The 19,778-nt window shown below is 43.2% G+C and overlaps 1 protein-coding gene across 1 annotated transcript in view; it reads left to right on the forward strand.

The window, feature by feature from the left end:
* The window catches only part of MTX3 (metaxin 3), a 168,859-nt gene that overhangs the window by 46,080 nt on the left and 103,001 nt on the right, over window positions 1-19,778 (forward strand). The window contains exon 3 of the mRNA XM_085632246.1: window positions 11,190-11,266. Coding sequence (XP_085488372.1) covers window positions 11,190-11,266 — 77 coding nt within the window. The remainder of the gene's footprint in view (window positions 1-11,189; window positions 11,267-19,778) is intronic.

Below are 19,778 nucleotides of genomic sequence, written 5' to 3' on the forward strand. Positions count from 1 at the left end.
CAGGGTTTGTGGATTCCCTGGAAGGGACCCAGAAATTAGCCAAAATACAGCAACATTTTGTTTTTTGGGGGGAAAAATTGGAAAAAAAAGGGCTATTGATAAAAGCGTCAGTTTTTTCCCCCTGCAAATGGTATAAAAAAGGGGTTGTGTTGCTGAAATTACCATCTTCCCAGCTTTCAGGGACAAGCAGACTTTTGTCAGAAAACCACACATTTTTACATAGTTTTGGCATTTTCTGGGGACATAAGCTATTTTTGCTATTTTTTGTGCTTTCAACCACTTTCCAGTAGAAATGGGTATAAAAGCAATAATGGATCCTGGAAAGCTATACATTTTGGAAAAGTAGACAAAATTCTGAATTCAACAAGGGGTCATTTGTGTAGATCCTTCAAGGTTTTGTTATAGAAACTAACTGTTGAATATAGGAAAAATTGAAAATTAGTTGAAAATAACAGCCATTTGTGTCAACGTTTTCACCTGTAGCTTCTTCTAATTATGACAGCTGTTTGAAAGCAATATACCGTTACATCCGCTGGACCTTTCTGGTTGTGGGGATATATAGGACTTGTAGGTTCACCAAAAACCCGATGACCCAGGGCCAATAACTGAGCAGCGTCTTGCAATGGTTTTTTATTATGAACCGGGTATATAGCAATTAGTTTGGGAAAATATATAGATGGAAAAATCGGTATGTAAGACACCTATGTATTTCTGAAATTGGAACAAAATATAGAGTTTAGAAACAGTAGATATTTGCACATTTCCGAAATTGTGAGTTCCCATACTAGCAAGAGAATTATAGGTCATTTTTTAAAATGACTTATTTTTTACACATTGTCTTTCATTTGAAAGGCAGAAATGCATCTAAAGTAATAACAGTTGCCCTACAATTCTGTGTTACCCTAAGTCTCCCGATAAAAATGGTCCTCACATGTGTGGGTAGGCCTAGTGTCCCCGACAGGAAACGTCTCAAAACGCAACGCAAACACACTTTATTTTTACAGTGAAAACGGAATCTTTATTTGTAGAGTGCATAGCTGTAGATTTTGAACCCTAGCTCTGCCGGCACCTAGGGAAACCTAGCAAACCTATACATTTTTGAAAACTAGACACCTAGGGGAATCCAGGATGGGGTGACTTGACTGGCTCTCACCAGGTTCTGTTACCCAGAATCCCTTGCAAACCTAAACATTTGTAAAAAAAACAAAAAACATTTTCCTCACATTTCTGTGGTGAAAAGTTCTGGAATCTGCGTGGATCCACAAAATTCCACCCACCCGCGGTCCCTAAAGTGTTCAGAGAAAAATGGTACCTCACTTGTGTGGGTAGGCCTAGTGCCCGCGACAGGAAACGGCCCAAAACGCAACGTGGACACAACACATTTTCACAGGAAAACTGACCCTTTTTTGCAAAGTGCCTAGCTCTAGATTTTAAACCCTAACTCTGCCGGCACCTAAGGAAACCTATGCATTTTTTAAAACTAGATACCCAGGGGAATCCAGGATGGGGTGACTTGACTGGCTCTCACCAGGTTCTGTTACCCAGAATCCCTTGCAAACCTAAAAATTTGTTTTAAAAAACACATTTTCATCACATTTTTGTGGTGGAAAGTTCTGGAATCTGCGTGGATCCACACAATTCCACCCACCCCACATTCCCCAAAGTGTTCCGAGAAAAATGGTACCTCACTTGTGTGGGTAGGCCCAAGTACCTGCGACAGGCAAGGGCCCATAACGTATTGAGGCGATATCAAAATTACCTATCACAAAGTGACCTGGTTTTGCAAGGGGGGGTCTCCTGGGTTTTTGGCCCTGTGTTCAGCGGCCAGCTAGGGAAACCTACCAAACCCACACATTTATGAAAACTAGACACCCGGGGGATTCCAGGGAGGTATGCCTTGCGTGGATCCCCCAATGTTTTCTTACCCAGAATCCCCTGCAAACCTCACCTTTAGCTGAAAAAATCACTTTTTCCACACATTTTTGTTTCTGAAAGTTGTAGCATCACCGGGCTGACACAAATTTCCTAACACCCAGCGTTCCCTCAGGTCTCCAGATAAAAATGGTGCCTCACTCGTGTGGGTGAAGTTCTAACAAAAAAAAGTGGTTTGTTTCATTGCATGGGATGTTGCTCACTGTTTTCAAAACCGACGTGACTTCAAAATAGGGTAAGATACATTTAGGTGATTGAGCAATCAGCCACCAGCATTCTTATAATAAAATGGCTGAATCCTCTAATAAAATCATAAAACCTCACTTCTCTGAGGCTTCATGAAATTTAACACCCTCTGCAGAAAATGTCCCAGTGCTTAAGATGACAAGCAGCCCTGACGCAGGGCGCCTCGCCTTGCAGAGAGCCAGGATGCAGCCATTTTATTGGAGCCAACTAAACATGTTTCCCAACCAGCCTCTGTGAGGTCAGGAGTAACAGCCGTACATGCCCAGCCTTCTCTACTCAGGCTAGTTCCCAAAGTCCCAGCATCATGCCTCACCATTTCAGAGAGGTGATCCTGTTACCCGCCTTAGCCCGGTTTTAGGCACTCTGCGGTGACTGCATTGGAAGGACACCACTCTTTGTGTCTTTATCCTAATGCATGTTCCAGTGCGGGCCAAGCGGCTTTCCCCCTTTCACACTGAGTACATGCCCTGTGTGCCAATATTTATGGGGTATCTAAAGTTCCATCCAGCATCTGCCATCCAGTGCTACTTTTTGAATTACTATTCACACCAGGAATCCCTGCCAGTGGGCCCAGAAGGAACCCTGCAGTGATTGCTCCAAGGAATGTGGACCATCCTCGAGCCAGGCTGCCCACCCTCGATTCAAACCATCATTTTCATAAGTGACATTCTAGCAATCATTAATATAGATAATGCTACCCAGTAGAGTATTGTAAGAAACTAGATTATTATTAAGGGTGGGTGACTTCAAGGAATATCCCAACCCTTGTCAGGATGAACCCGCAAAGTCACCAAGTCACCAAATTAACCTGAGCTCAACCCCCTGCTAGCTATGGCACAGCTCAGACCGGATTAACCTAAGGAAATATATAAAGTATTTATGCAGTACCAAAACAGTAATAAAATCAAAATGAAAAACAATAAAGAAAGATCCCAAACTAAATTAGAAAAATAGAGTAAAATGTAATAAACAAAATGACAAAATTCCAATATAGGGAATTGGAGATATTAATATTTAAAGTTTTAAGTAGAAATACTTCCAAAAAGCACAAAATGCCAATGATAGTCAATGGTGACCTAGGCCCAATATGAGGCTGACTGAGATGAACCGTTGGTCATGTACAACAAGCAGATTTTATCTTCTGACGTTGTCTTTTAAGTCCAAATCCTCCACAAGAGTACACTTCTAAATCCCCCAGGACCTCAGGGGAGGCACCGAAAGACTCACAGGGTGTGAAGCAGAGTCCAATGGCAGGGTCCAGTCAAGGTCCAGTTGCCGCTGGTTACTTCCAGGAAAATGCCTCTTGTAATATGTTGTACCTCTGTAGCTTAAACAGGTGATCAGCCTTATAACCCTGCCTGGACCTGCAGAAGATCAGAAGAGGATTGAACCTGCTCCCTCTCGTACAAAGAAGTGGTCTCCCTGGGTTGTAAGTTTGACCTCCTGTACAAGCTACAGGGATACAATAAGCTAGGAGATGCCTTTTCCTTGATCTCAGCTGTGAGCCGATGACTACACACCAGGTAACCCTGAGCTCCCACACACCACTAGGAAGAGACCCGGGAACACATAAGAACTTTTATTTTCCAGGGTGGATGCTTCTTCCTTTGGTTGGTGGGTTCTTCTGGTTCTCTAGGATTGTGCAGGCACACTGCTTGCATACCCTACATACCTTATATTTCACAGGAGACTGTTGGTCGTAGTCTCAGCCTTTTATTCTGAGAGTCAAATAGTTTTGTTCTAAATATTGTAATGTTGTTTTGCTGCCCGGCGACTTTCCTCCTCTGACGGTATTGAGAACACTTCTGACGGCACCTACGTTCCACTAAAGGTCCCTCCATAGGGTAACTTTGGCCACAGGGCTCAGTGTTAAGCAAAAACAGTGCACCTTTTTTTCTAAAGTTAAGAACTATCTGGCTGTTTGATTTATTGACAGCTAAGGTGTTACACTGTTTCTGACTTCCTAACCTTATACCGCCTCCTGGAGTAAACAATGACTGCTCTCAGGGAGCACTTGGTCACTGAGTGTGAATGCAACAATGTTGTGAGCCCAAGACTGCAATGGTAAATGAACATAACTCCAAAGATTATTGCACAATAACGTCGGGCTGCAGTTTGCGCCCAAGAAAAGGCTTTACACTAATGGTCCTCAATGTGAATGGGATCAGATTAAAAAGAAATAATCTTCTCTTCATTGACAAATGTACAGACAATCAGAGAAACAACAAATATACTCGATCTAAGTTTCTTAGCCAGGGGTGATAATTGTAGCCTAACCAGACATTTGCATAAGTAGACTTATTTTTGTTTTTCTCCACCAAAACGTTCCTATGTCCCTAGCATTCATTTTCCTTCTTTCATGTGTAGATGGCCCTTGTTTCACCTTGCCTGTGAATTCTGTTGACATTTTGTCTCTTGAATCTTAATAATCTTTAATGGGTAGGATCAATGAGCCCTCCTCTACCTTTGTTATCATGTTGTTTTGCCTCAAGTCCATACAGTAGCCATAAACGAAATAGCTATCTTTGTTTGAGGTGCAAAGCCGTGGCCAAGAAAGCATTTGCCTGCTTGTGGTCGCAGAATGGCATCATTTGAATTTGCTAAATTCACCCACAAAACGCAACATTTGAGCAAATTTGGCACTATCCTTCTGGGGCTACTTCCTCTGAATCATCAGTGCATCAGTCTAGTGAGAACAAACTGTTCAGGCCTGCCCTAGTCAGTTTCCTGCTGTCACTAGATGAATGGCCGTGATGTTTGAGAAACCGCCACTGTGGTCTTCGGTGATCAAGCTCTGTCTGGACTCTTGATTGGGGAGTAAAACAACAAAGATGGAGACATTTGCAAGTTGCTGATATTTTCTAATGTCCTGCTGCACTTAAGAGAAAACTTGCGCTTTACAGATCTTACAGTGGTTTTATAAGACAAACATTTCTTCGAACTCTTTAAGACTATGTGCAAGGTCCTATCCATAGAATGAGGTGATATTGAATATAATCAGTTTTCCCCCGTTATTTTGCTAAGGGTTACACCCTGAGCATATTGATGATGAATTCTATGGAGTAATTAAAGTGTGCCTATTGATGGCCAACTTTGCTTCACTGGGGACCTTTATTTCTGGCAAAGCATCTTTCTCTGATTTGGGGGTTAAAAGGTATTTTTGAGCCATGAAGTTGCAGTCCAGTCCAGCACCAGTGCGGCTTAAACAATAGTTATTTTATGGGGGTTTCCAAAGTTCAGCCAAAAGAAAAACTGCAGCAGTTGTTTTGAAATTATAGAACAGCAGACTTCATTCATACTAGAAAGCATCAGGGTCAGCGATAGCAGCTCAGCGTTGCAAATGGATGCGGTCTTGGACAGTGAACAGCTCGGAAAACATGCACATCAAGTTGGAAGTTACAAGTCGCAACACTGGGTCACATTATGGAGCTCTTAATATATCTAATGAGAGCAGGGCGGGAATATGACAAGTACAGTCTCTTCCTAGCAAGGATTGTGTGGTCTCTGCCAGATTTTGTGGTCCTAATGGAGCAAACAAAAGTCAGGTTGGCTCCTCTAGTAAACCGATTGTGGCTTCTTCCATCGCTTCCTAAAGTATGATTATCCCTCCAATCTTAGAAGGTCGCCTTTGTGGGTTGGTTTCTGTTCTAAGGGTATTAACAAAGGTTCCTGCCCTTTCAGTTAACATATTGCAAAATAGAATGGTTCCTAACTTTCCATACTTAGCTAATTGCGTAATGTCTCTTTTGTGCATCTTCCTTTAAAATTAAAAAGTAAGCTGTCTGACAAGTATGTGAAGAGTACCACTCCTGTTGACTGGTACTCTTATGTCAGTCTCCCTTTGCCTGGCACCTGGATTATTCTGTACAATTTAATTTAGGTTTAGCTACGTGTGTGGACCTGTTTATTTAAGAGAAGAACTTGTGTCCACTGTTCCTGCTCAGTTTCCCCATCTCCCTTGGCTTGAATGGTAGACACACTTTAACTCCATCGGTTACGAGACCTTCCCTGAGCCCCCCATCGTGGGTATTGTTAAGGTTCAAAGAACGTTGAGAGAAGAAAAGGCAGAGGAGGTCCGGGTGGTTCAGGAACTGCCTTTGATTAAGCCCATATTGCCGTTTTCCCCCAGAAGTCCCCCAAAGTATTAGTAGAACCTTCTGTCTGGCTGTTTCCACCCAACAGGTCTATTCCAGCCCAGTTACCACTTTGCCAAGAGCTGTTGTTCTAGGGGTCTGCTAGGCTTGTCAGTAATGTATTTTGCTGGAATTAGAGGTATTGTAATTTCAGAGCTATGCGGCATTAGGACTCGTTCGACTTCTTTAGAGGTTTCAGCATTAAGAGTCCGTTGTTCATTCCCATGTTCTTTCCTCGGAATTTCCTTTTGTCCTCTGTGTCCTACAGCCTATGCCTTTTGAACCTCTGGCGGAGATTCATTTAAAAATTCTCACTGTCTCAATGATGTTCTTGGTCGATAACTCTGGTGTAGATTTGGCAACTCTCTGCCAATTTGTGCAACAATTTCCACTTTTTATTTTCCCTTTGGGGCATGTTAGTGTTCAGGGCATTTACATACAACATGGATGCTTATTTGTTAGGCCCTCTGTGCGGTAGCTTACAAAGATTGTGCAGCAACAGGGTGTTTTGGCTAACTTAGCCGATCACATGACCTGCGGTGCCCATCAGTTAGAGTGGACCCGCCTCAGTCAAGATCAGTGCGCTAGTGGTTGGACACATTGAGGGGAGGGATAAAAACGCAATGCTGACGCGACTGCGCAGCGGGCACGCCAAAGGCAAGCCTGTCTGCGCCCGTCGGCACCCGGAGTGCGCCACAACTCCTGTCCGTTATCAAACATTCTAGACTGAAATTGATTGCCTTTAATCAGGGTAACTGTAATAATCATACTCTACAGACTTAGAACTCGAATACTCTCCCCATACTTTGTCCATTCTGTCAATATTCGTTCGCAAGTTATAAGGGTCGCGTACCGTCCTCTTCTAGCCTTACACATGATAATAATATTTCTGGTGCCCTTAAGGCTATCCTGGTTAATGCCAGATCAGTCAATAAGCATCAGTTGGAGCTGGAGTGTCTGTTGCAGGGATCCAATCCTTATTTGATCTTCCTTATGGAAACATGGGCAACCCCCACCTCAGAGCCGGACTGGGTGGCAGCGCTGACTAGGACAAATGGGTGGAGGTATTGCAATTATATACAGAGATGAATATAAAATTACATTTGATTCAGCACCTCTGCCTGGGGCTGAAGCTATGTCATTCAATATCAAAATTAACAACAAGTTCTCCGTCGCTGGCCTGCTTATTTACAGACCACCTGGACCTAAAGCCCCTTTCACGCAAGGCCTACTTTCTTTGTTGGAATCCTGTCTAGACGCTTCTTCCTTTACCATCTTGGGAGCTTTTAATTTTAATTTAGAGATTTTTACTGATCTCTCCACCAGGACACTACTGGATAATTGGGAAGGGTTTGGCCTGTCCCAGTTAGTTGAAAGCCCCACTCATAAAGCGCTCCATACTTTGGATGGCATCTTCACCAATCTTGCCACTATTGAATTCAACAAGATCCTGCCTCTTACATGGACAGACCATAGGGCAATTTTCTTTAGCTTACTTGCCCCTCAGGTTCCATCCCCGGCAAAGCGCCTACCACCAACTACTACTCTCTCCTGGCGGAGCATTAATTTTGATACCCTAAATAATCTGCTAGGTAATAATGCACCACTGCCTACAGGTGATCCGAACAGGGATGCAGCCAGTTATGATTTTTGGATTAGATCCGCTAGTGATCAAGTGTCTCCCACTAAATTGATCAATAAACAAAGGCACAAACCTACCTCCCCTTGGTACTCTGCAGAGTTAAAAACTCTCAAAGCCAAATGTAGGCGTGTAGAACAAATATGGAGGCTAGACTACAGTGTAGAAAGTAAAAACAACTACAATCGGGTTCTTGCAGAATATAAAGACACTATTATTAGGGCAAAGACGGAATTTTATACTACGAAAATTGAATTGTCAAAGAACTCTACCAAAGAGCTCTTTAAGACGGTTACTCTACTTTTCAAACTCCAACAGGGAAATCAGTTTAGCCCCGATCAGACCTTATGCGATAAAATGGCATATTTTTATCAAACTAAAATTCAATCTATTTACAAGGAATTAGAGGGGACAGGTCTTGCCCCCCAAATGTCTTCTTTGCCTGGTCTGGAAGAAGGACCACCAACTACTAACTATTTGACTAGTTTTCCACCACTTACGGTGGACTCAGTAAATGATATTTTACTGACCATTAAGTCAGGCTCTCCTGATGATCCTTGCCCTCCAGACACCATTCATGGTGTCTCGTACTTAGTCAGTCAAACCCTTGCTCCGTTACTAAAAACAGTCATAAAGTCTGGGGACTTTCCACTGTCCTGGAAGAAGGCCTGTATCAGACCGATCCTAAAGAAACCTACTCTGCTCCCCCATGATGTCACTAGTTACCGTCCAATTCCTGTCTGCCTCAGGCTGCCAAGGTTTTGGAGAAAGCTCTAAATAGAGTGTTAAACAACTACTTGACAGTACTCAACATGGCTTTCGAGCTAATCATTCTACTGAGTCCGCATTAATCATGGCCACGGAGGAACTGAGATGGCAAATTGACAGAGGGGGCAGGGCGGTCCTTATCCTGTTGGACCTGTCCGCTGCATTTGACACGGTGAGCCACTCTGTTCTCACGCAGCGTTTAAGAGCAATAGGGATCCAAGACTCTGCGCTGGCCCTCCTCACCTCTTTCCTGACGGGGAGAGAACATAGGGTCAGACAAATTCCATCTTCCTTGCGGAGTCCCTCAGGGCTCGGCACTGTCACCCACATTATTTAACATCTATGTGACTCCGCTGGCTTTACTAGTCAAGCACCATGGCTTTCTGCTCGTGTCATATGCTGATGACACACAAATTGTAATCTCCATATCTTCTCCAGATAATTTGCCCTCGGCCATGTTTCATAGTTGTATAGTACACATTATTCCGTGGATGCACCTTAACTTCTTAAGATTGAACACTCCGAAGACGGAGGTCATCGAATTTGGCTCTGGCCCTCCCATCTGGAATTCTCACTGGTGGCCTTGAGAAGCAGGTGCCTGCCCACTGCCTGTGACTAAAATGAGAAACCTGGCTGTGATGTTTGACACCTAGCTCAATTTTATGGGGTAGATAAGCCAGGTCACCTCAGAGAATTCTGCTGAAGATTTTACCGTATCTCCCTATGGAGCTATGGAAAACAGTTGTCATAGCAGTCATTCTGTCTCAGATCGATTACTGCAATGCTCCCTATCTTGGTTTGGAAAAGAGACAATTGAACAAGTTGCAATCCCTACAGAATGCGGCAGCTCGGACCCTATTGAATCTCCCTAAATATAGCCCTATATCTGGGGCTATTACAAAACTTCATTGGTTCCCAGTTAAGGAGCTAATTGAATTTAAAGCGTTATGCTTGGTTCATAAAACCTTACATGGAGGCGGACCCATAGAATATTGTAAATTATTTCAATGGTATATTCCTGGTCGTTCCCTGCGCTCAACAAAGCAAGCACTCGTTAGGACTCCAAGGATCAAGAAAACAAAGTGGGGTGGCAGAAGCCTCTCCTATCTAGCTCCCAAACTATGGAATAAGCTATCATTAAATATCAGATCCTCACCGGCCTATGCACACTTCCGGGCCTTGTTGAAAACCTGGCTTTTTCCTGCCGAGTAACCATTTCCTCCCCTGCCTTTCATATCTCTGCTATTCTAGCGCCAAGACGCCTCAGCAATAGTGCGCTTTACAAACTTTCATTCATTCAGTTCTTGCTTGCATTTTTCATAATTGCCATCAGGTAGGTTATTAAGAGATCAAAGCATTTTTTCTGAAACCTAGCTTTTGCCCCGAAGTGTCCTTCTCCACCTCATAAGAAATTGTTACTTCTTCATGTTCTCTCAGCTCTTGGTGGGTGTAAACAGAGACTGGTTCATTGTGTTTCCCCCCATTAGTGACCTGGCCTGGAAATTTAGGCTGGACTGTTCTTACTGAAACATGATTAAGTCTTATTTGCTTAAGATGAGGCTGGCCCTCGTCTAAAATTGAATAGTGAGCAAATAACGATGGACAAGAATGTGTGGCTCTGAGCTACTGTCAGTGGGTGTGACTTTGCAGGCATCTCACCACTTGCTTTTGTGTTTCATTTTAACACCATAAGTACGATGGATATGCCAAGAAATGAGTTTCTTGCTCGCTGTGCCACAGGACTTGAGGTGCACCTCAGTGATAAAGCTCAAAAAGGGCTAAAACTGGTCTGGGTTTGCTAGTGGGCTCATTCAGAGGGGATGTGGCATGTCCGTTCGGGATGGACTGGTCTTATTGGGGCAGTATTAAGCTGGATTTGCATTGACTACTTCCTGTCTGGAGTAGCATATTGGGAATAAGATGGTGGACAGGAATACAGTGCCAAACAATTGCCAATGGCTGAGACCTTTACAAATATACCATGCCTGACTTCTGCATTTTATTATAATGCCCTACTTTAGACGGATATGCCAAATTGTGAGTCTCTTCGTCGCTGTGCCACGGGGCTCAGTGACTTGGCTCGACAAGGCCGAAACTGCACTGGGGTTTCTTGGAGCCCCATTGAGAGGGGGTATGTCCTGGCAGTTCAGGCTGCACTGTTGCTATCGGAGTAAGACCAAGTCTGATTTGCTTTAGGCCGGTTAATGTTTGGAATGTCATAGCGGACAATGGAGTGGAATGCTGTTTCAAGGGATTGCCAGTGGCTGAGACATTAGCACTCAGTATTTTCTATCATCATTGCTCAACAGTGTACAATTCCTTGGTTGACCTCAGAAATAATACACCTTGCAGTTTATCCACTACTATTGTGTGTTGTTTTTAGTACTTTACACGTGCTAGATGCACACTTTATAAAGTGCAAAATGCCATTGTGATTCATTTCTTAAATATATTTTTTTGCTTACTTGTAGGTGTTGTGCCAGTCCTAATTTTGGAGGATACCACTATTGCACATCCAGTGCAAATCTTGAACTTCTTAAGGAAAAAGGTTGGTCTGTTTGCATGTGTGGGTGCATGTGCATTGCTAGATATGTAGACAGTACGGACACCTATAATAATCCTTCACTGGGATTTACAGTATCAGTCTAAACCTATAGATACAGAAACAGCAACAGGGACAACAAAATCCAGAATGAGATTTCGAGCAAAAAGCGGGTGATTTATATAGTATCATATCTCCAGAAATGCCAACCCTAAAAATATGTTTGGGAACACAAGCAAATTACAGCTATTGGTTAACGATAATGTGTGTAGTGACAACATGCATGCACTACAATGCTCAAAATAAAACGTTACCAGCACAAAGAGGCAAAATCAAAATAACAAGCATATATTGTGCTGACGTATAGTGAAAAATCATGCTCTGGATTTGCTCAGCACCAGCCTTTAACACTTCGAGGCCTCATTAAGAGATTTAAGTTATAATCGCCAGAAATGAATTGACGGTGTGATGGAAAATCAGTAATAACTATCAAACAACCTGTGCAGTGCAGATATTATTGGTGTAAAAATCACTGTTGCATGTACTGCTGCCAACACCAGACAGCGTATCATTCTCACGGAGCAATACATTTCTGATCTGCAACACAGAGTGTAAAGACTATGAAGGCACTGTGCTCTTACTAGACGTACGATGGCCAAGCAACTGAGGTTGAAGTTCTCAATAGCTAGGGATTAGTCAGTGGAAGACACGCTCAAGAATGAGTGCACCCAACATGTTGAGAAAGCTATTGAGCGAAACTCCTCTTACCATCCCAACCACCAGTCTGTTGAACTGAAACAACACTGTAGGGCATCATGCGGAAGTGCTTGGATTCAGTATTAACTACCTCAAGCAGTCATCACATCTCAAAAAGTGAGGTGGGGCGATTGTATGTCAGAATATTGAGTTTTTAGTAGCTTGTTAGCATAATATCAACAACACGTATTTTGAGACGGTAACAGTGGCGTAACAAAAGTTGAGTGGGGCCCCCTGCAAGGTACACTGAGGGGCCCCGCTCCAGTTTTAATCCGGAGCTCTCAGGCTCGAGTACTGTGCTGAGGGGGCCTGTTTTACGCTCCTGGATGGTAAGTATATAATGGTATATCTAGATTTACTATTTTTAACTCCACATCCACGTACCTTCAAGATTTGTTTGTGTGTGTGTATATATATATCATCAAGGAACATATATGTGGATTTAAGTATCGTAAATATATACGTACCATTTTGATTGTTGATATTTTTGCTGCTATAGTAAATGCTTGATACTCTGGTACCATAAGATTGTGTCAAAAACATCAACAACCAAAATATAGAGACGGTAAGTATATATTGGTGAATACGTATTTACTATTTTATCTCTATATTCATGTACCTTGAAGATGTGTATCATCCGGTCCAGTGAGCCTACACAGGGGGAGGTTTCACTTGGCCCTCAAATTCTCATAGTGTAGATAAAAAAAATGGCAGATAGACTAAGGATTCAGGACTTCCTTTGCAAGCCGGACATGTAACATCAGGAAGAGCATGACTAGAAAACAGTTTGGTGGGGGAGAGTCTTGTATCTGAGTTGAAAGAACAATTTCTGTGCTAATGGGAATTTTATTTACCCTCGACAATGTCATTAGATCCCCAACTCCCACTCGGTAAGGGGCAAGCTCCCTAGTCGTCCATAGACTATGCCACAGCAATAAGTGCTTATAGTCCATCTTATGAACAATTTTTCTTTGGGCCAAATCAAGGAATATAGGAGTCAGGGGAGTACTAGCAGGTAGATTAAGAAGTGATCTTATGAAGCGATGTTCCATCACAGATAGGCAATCGATGTTCCCACTTCCCTGTAGTTCTGCTCCATACATAACTGATGGCTAGGGCTGTTGTATGAGATATTTCTAATCCTGGAGCCACTTTCCTAGACATCGTTCTTCTGTGGATTTTAGTTATATGGACGGTCTGCTGGATTAAAGACAGGTGAGCTTTCTCTATATGAGGGGTCCAGCACAGATTCGGTTGCCAAATAATCCAAAGTAGAAACCAGTTCAATAGTGCGATTCCCCTACATGCTTACATCTCTTGGGTGTCTTCGTAATGCCCTTTGAAAATACCATATATTTCATTTTTAAATCATTTGGCTCCAGACCACGCTCCTCACAAAAATGTTTAAAATCATTTAATAACTGTTGGAGCCCTTGGGGAGACTTTGATATCAGTAGCGTATCATTGGCAAAGAGAAGAGCAGGAGCCCTACTCTCTCCTATTTTTGGGGTATCACACTCCTCTCTATCGAGAATATCCTCTACCCCATTGATAAATAACCAAAACAGGGTAGGTGCTAAAATGCACCCTTGTCTAACTCGACATTTAATCATAAAGGGCTCTGTTAGTTGACACTCTACTCCCCACTTAACTTGGTCCTTATTTGCTGAGTGTAGCCACATCAAAATATCCAATACATTTGGTGGGATCCCCATCTCTGCCACCACCTTCCAAAGTTTGCATCGAGAAACCAAGTCAAAAGCCGTATGCAAATCCACAAACGCTACGTACAATTTTCGACCCTTTAATAAAAACTTATTTCCAAAAAATACAAAGGAAAAGAAAAACCTGGTCCAATATTAACAAAAAAACACGCTTGAAAGTCAGACAGAATATTTTCTTCTAAAATCCAGTCCTGAATGTAGGCTAATATCTGCTTGCAGAAACTTTTCTACACATAATCTATTAGGCTAATGAGTCTACCTGGATTAGCCCTAGCCCCTTTCCTAAAGATCGGTATGATCTCAGCCGACTTCCAAGAGGGGGGAGTTTCCTTGCCCAAGAGGATGGCATTTGATAACCTATTCATGTAAGTGGTCCACACTTCTAGACCTTCCCGGTACAAATTATTAGGGTTTCTATTGGGGCCGGGAGCTTGTGGTCACTTGCTCATATAGGATGCTCAGGGGGAGAGTGGTGTCACTGTATGCTTAATAGCTAAAAAAAAACAATATGATGGAGCGCAGTCCTTGGAGATATATCTCTCAATACAAATGGGAAATGAACAGCCTTAGTGGTGCCAGTTTCCTCACTGTACACCTGGGTGGTTCTCCCCCGGGGTTCCTGGTCCTGGGCAGTCTTCTCCTGCTTACCGTCAGAAGAAGGTGGTTGACATACGTCTCTCAAAATGAGCAAATAACAAAAGGTCAGGCGTCTGGGTCTTACTCCGGTACACACACTGTATCCCTTCACCATCACCCAGGGGTGTTTTGTTCTTTGGTCAGTACGGCATGCTCAGTACACCAGCGAGTGTAACAAAACCTATTTGTGCCCCGACCTCCACCTACCAAACGTAAGGACATTTTGGAAGGGTACTTGCCTTGAGCCACGACCCTCCAGGGTTGTGGCAGAGGGAGTCGCACCGCCTTTCTCGCCCTTCGGGACGGCTTGACTGGCTGGCAGTGCCTTTTGGCATCTGTTCCCTTGGATCCACGGTTCTCTCTTCCTCGGCGCTTCCGCTGCTTCCGCCTTCTTGACGCATACTTGTCATGTTTCCTGGGGGCAGCTAGATCACTGTTTTCACTCTCCTCACGCAGCAGCCATGTTGGAAATCCCGCCCGGGAACGGTGCGGGATTGCAGAGCTCTAGCTGGGATGCAGGAGCTAGTTGTTGCATGGGTTTCACGAAGTGAAATTTCAAGAACTTAAACAGTACCAAGTGAAAGAATATCCCGTAAAAACCTGCATCCTCCTTATTGCCATGAGCATACAATCCCCCGAAATGGGATGCCCACTCTTCCGGCTGTACAGTAAACTCTAGGGCAGTCCTAGGCCCGTTCAAACACAGAGCTGCTTTCTTTCAAGGCACTATATAAGGAAGACAATAGTGAGCATTCCCATTGTTTCAAGGCATGATCTAGTGTTTGCTTCTAGCTCTGCATCCCACCATGTCAGTGCGAGATTTGGATTTCACTGCCTGTAGGAGCTCACCCTTGGCCTTATTATATATCCCACTCTGCCACAGTAACCCTCTTTTTCCCTCCTAGTTTGTCTTGACAATTCCACCTTTTTTTCGATTGGCCCAGAATTTTCCTAATCTGCATATAGAGTACCTCATGCAGATTACTCATCTTCTCTATTCTATCCACTCTAGGGGGTTTAGACAGCACCTGCACCTCCTCGGATACTTTGGAGTTAACAGCTTCTAGCGCCCATAAATTTTGCCCCACCCAATACCATCTGAACATTCTAAAATCGTTCTTAAATTATTAGTATGGGATAACTTCCCCAGGTCACTAGGACAACTGGCGATGGCTTCACTCTCCCCAGGGTTAGATAAAGATAGATTCAAAGCATTGTGGTCACCATCAGATCTTTCGACCACTTTCATATCAGACACAATGAGCCATAGACTGAGGTCAACCAAACAATAGTCAATTCTACTTGCATAGCCAGGTCCATTAAAAGTCATCCCACCATTAGAATCGGATTTGGTCCTACCATTTGTAGCCCTCAGATCATGCGGAAGCGTTAGGTTCAACTTTTTTCCTCCTCCTTTGGTCCATCTAACAGTTGGTAGCTCTCACCGAGGGATTTTCCAAAGTATATCTCACTCCTCAGTCAAATATGGTGGAGTGGAAGCAAGAGGCTCAAATGAGCAATTAAAATCCCCAGCTACCAGTAGGGAGGTGTTACCTGTATATTCGGTAAGGGCGTAGTCAAGGGCACCTATAGTATTGGTTTCCTCTGTGCCTGGGCCCACTCTGTTACATACATTAAAAACTCTGATATTCAGCCCTGAGGGCAGAACGAGGTCAATTGCCAGGATATTCAAAGAGTCGACAGGGACTATTTTGACTTTGCACCAAAGTGTAATTTTGACCCAAATCACTAGACCACCCGAAGGCCCCCCTTTCTTGGTTGCGTTTATACCATAAGAAGCATACCCACACCTGTAGGGAGTGGTCAAACTCCATGTTTCCTGGAATAAAATATAAATATCCTTATTCCTATTTTGTTATTGTTATTGTTAAATTATATTTATAAAGCGCCGATCACCGGAAGGTCTCTAAGCGCTATTTTAGCCCTTATCTGCTGTTGTACTTATTCTGCTCCCAGTGATTCATGATGTATGCACTATTACTGTTTTTTTGAGGAGGATGTCATTGAACTGTTGATGTTTTCTTCTGTATTTTATTGTTATTGTTTTTGTGCTGGTTCTCTATACAGGATTATACTCCTCTCTATGTTGTGTTTGTGCGGACCAATTTCTAGTCGAGTAAAGCTTTTGAAAATTAAGAAATAAATACATAATTTAGCCTATGTGTAGCTGCGCAAACCAAGTTTATTTTTAGCCATCAATCATAGAACTACACTTAGGCAACAGATTTGTCTTGAGAGCTTCAGAAATTCAACAGATCACTGTTAGCGTAAATAGGGTAATTAGCATAAATATTTGCCCACTGTCGGAAACCCTTTTAGAGGGCCATGGGGCACGCAAGGGCTAATGGGCCCAACCAGTGGTGGTTGAGGCTGTATTACTCCTGATTTCCTGGGCCCCGGCCTACTATGTATTCTGAGAAAATGGGCAAAGTACCCCTTCTGCACTTGACTCTCTGCGGTAAATGTGGTCGAGGAGTCCAAGACTTCCGTTCAGGGGAGGTGTGGATGCACATAAATGAACACAGGCTTACAACTCAAAATGCATGCAGCAGCACTCATTGTCCAGCCAAATACTCACTTTTATGAAAATGAGAAGTGTTTTATTTATACTGCAATCACACAAAGCAAACATACAGCATTCACAAATGATTAAACAGTCCTCCCCTGAGGTCGGGCTCTAGTGTGTCTCTGGCGCCGTGGTCAAAGTGCATTTTAAAAAAATTATGGGAACTGTGATGCTGTGCACAAAGGCGGTGGGGTGTGAGCATGGGGGTGGGGATCAAAGGTGTGGCTAGAAACACATAATCTGTAGCTTTTTTCAGTCTTTCACGTCTAGGTACCTACATATAAAATAAAGCACAGCGTAAATTAAAAATAAGTTAATCAGTGGGAAATGCACTATGGTGGATGAGGTGTGGCGCCGCGGCCAAGGTGCCTGAGTCCGGACCACGGGGTTCACGGTTCGATCCCCGGTGCCAGCGACAGCTTAGCTCAGCACCATGTGACTGGGCAATAGCTCGCTTAATCTTCCCGACGGCCCCCAGCGCCGGTACACCTCTCCGGAGGTAGCTGTGCGCTTTACAAATGCTGGTATTTCATATTATTTCATTTCATATTCAGTGCTACAAGCTCATAGTCTGTGAAAGAAAGCACTGTGAATATGTAAGTTGTTATTTTAAACTTGCATTGCACACAATATAGGATAGGTTTCTACATAATGTGCAAAAAGGTTTAAAATAAATAAAAACATTCTTCTAAATATAAATTTTAGTAATACCCACACTGTACATAGTGCAATTGTTTTATAACTGTCCTTTAAGAGCACACACTTCGCAGTTCAGCTTGTAACTCCCTTGCAATACCTCTCAAAAAAAATAAATGTGTCATCAGGAAGCTTCAAGTGATTAAATTAATTTAAGAGCCATACCGGCTTCCAAGAACCCTTTACATTTCCAGATTAACCAGTTCCGTACATTTACATTCCTTTCAGGCAAGCAGGTACCCTGCCAAGAAGGCTTGTTTTCCTGTCTGATACAGCACAGGAGACTTCCTGGCTTACATTTCACCTGAGGCATTTCAACTCTCACTAATACCCGTCCCGGGATGGTTCTCTTTTCCCAAAGAGTAGCGGAACTGTTTTTCTTAATTTAAAAAAGTAGGGGCATGTCGTGCCCCTCAGATCCTGCCCACTTCAACCACTGCTCTGGTGATTGATTGCTTTTCCCACTCACTTCTCGTGTTGGCGATCACGGTTATTCTTGGCAAAAAAAGAAAAGTATGAGGGGGTCCAAGGGATCAATTTAAAGACCTGCACAGTATAAATCCCCAAATCAAATACAGTACTCACAAGGTATACTATCGGTCTAGAAAACAGGGATCAGAACAAATACTGGTGGAACAAGAAAAAAAGGAGAGAAAATCCGAGGTAGCTAAGGCAGGTATATGGAAACCTCCACTGAGGTTAAAGTTCCCATCACCCACCGGAGGTGGTTCATCATCATTTGGGAACTAGGGACATTCCCTAGAGTACCAACCACTATGGGGATTGTGATGGTACCCTGGTTATCCCAGGCAACCGTGCCAAATTGTTACCAACGGTAGGGTGATGAATGCAGTGCGAAAAATAGTGATAAAGCAAAAGTGAGATTAAAAATGACTACCAAGACACTGTGTACTTTATTCTGGCGCTATCTTGGTGCCAAATTAAAAACAGTATTGACAGCCTAAACAAATAACTGTCAGTTCTTCGGTCTACATGTTTCGGCTTGTGGACAGGGAAGTCCAAGCTCTCATCAGGACCATGTAAACGCTACTGCAAAAAGCGTGATAGCAAAGCAAAAATCTGTGATATTAGACAATAGCCTGAATCAATGGTTGGTACCCAGATACAACCTGATCGAGTCCTGTGTTTCACATTGGATCTGTTATAGGCATTGTCTGGTGGTGAACCTTTAAATAGAATCAAAACAAAAAGGTATTCTAATGAGGATACTCTACTTAATCATATTGTGCAACAGTATATATTTCTGATCCAAAATGTTATGTATAATTCAATATAATATACACTCATAGTTTCGTATGGTTTCTCAAGATTATATACGATATATTTTTGAGACACAAGGTGTAATTGACACACGTGTTGATGTGCACTTACCCGGTTAGATGTGAGTACGCACCTCGCCTCACCTGGCATCCGCTCAGGCCTTTTGAGGCACCGCTCTAAAAAAGGGGGGAATTCCAAAGACAAATTAAGTTATGCCCGTGGGCCAGAGACCCTCTACTGCCTCAGCTGGCAAATCGGAAAACCCTTAAATGGTGCTTGTGGAAACTATGCTAAAACCATGGCAGAAGAAAATTAAATAAAACGACAAACAAGGAATGGAGTCAAGAGACTACTACCCGTGGGCAGGAGGATTGACTGTTAGTAGCTACAAACAGGCTGTCTTGTTGGGAACCGTTGTAATCTTACAGCAATGTCTGAGAAAGGCAGAGGAGGTGACAATGACACACCTCTAAAGAGAGCCTGATCGGCTGAGTGATACTGCCCAAATAGGCAGTTTGAGTATAGAGGTTATCTTTTACAAAGATTTTGTACAAATGTCTGGGGAAAGTGTTTTTGAGCAAGTGTGTGACCCAAAATCACACCACAAAAGAGAGCGATAGTCGGCAGACAACGCTTACCTGTCCGTCGGTACCCCGCTCCGAACGCCAGAGCTGGAAGGGGAGGTATCCGGCGGGCGGTAATGAAGGTGTTTTATTGGATGTCGATGTGCGTGTACGCGTGTTTCCGTTTCAGCAACTACGGATCGCGCAGATGGTCAAAAAGCAAAATAGTATGCACTGGAGCGCTAGGCTTCCTGGGACTTGTAGTCAGGAGAAAT

The sequence above is a fragment of the Triturus cristatus genome, chromosome 2_1 (genome assembly GCF_964204655.1).
Source record: "Triturus cristatus chromosome 2_1, aTriCri1.1, whole genome shotgun sequence".
NCBI classification, from domain to species: domain Eukaryota; kingdom Metazoa; phylum Chordata; class Amphibia; order Caudata; family Salamandridae; genus Triturus; species Triturus cristatus.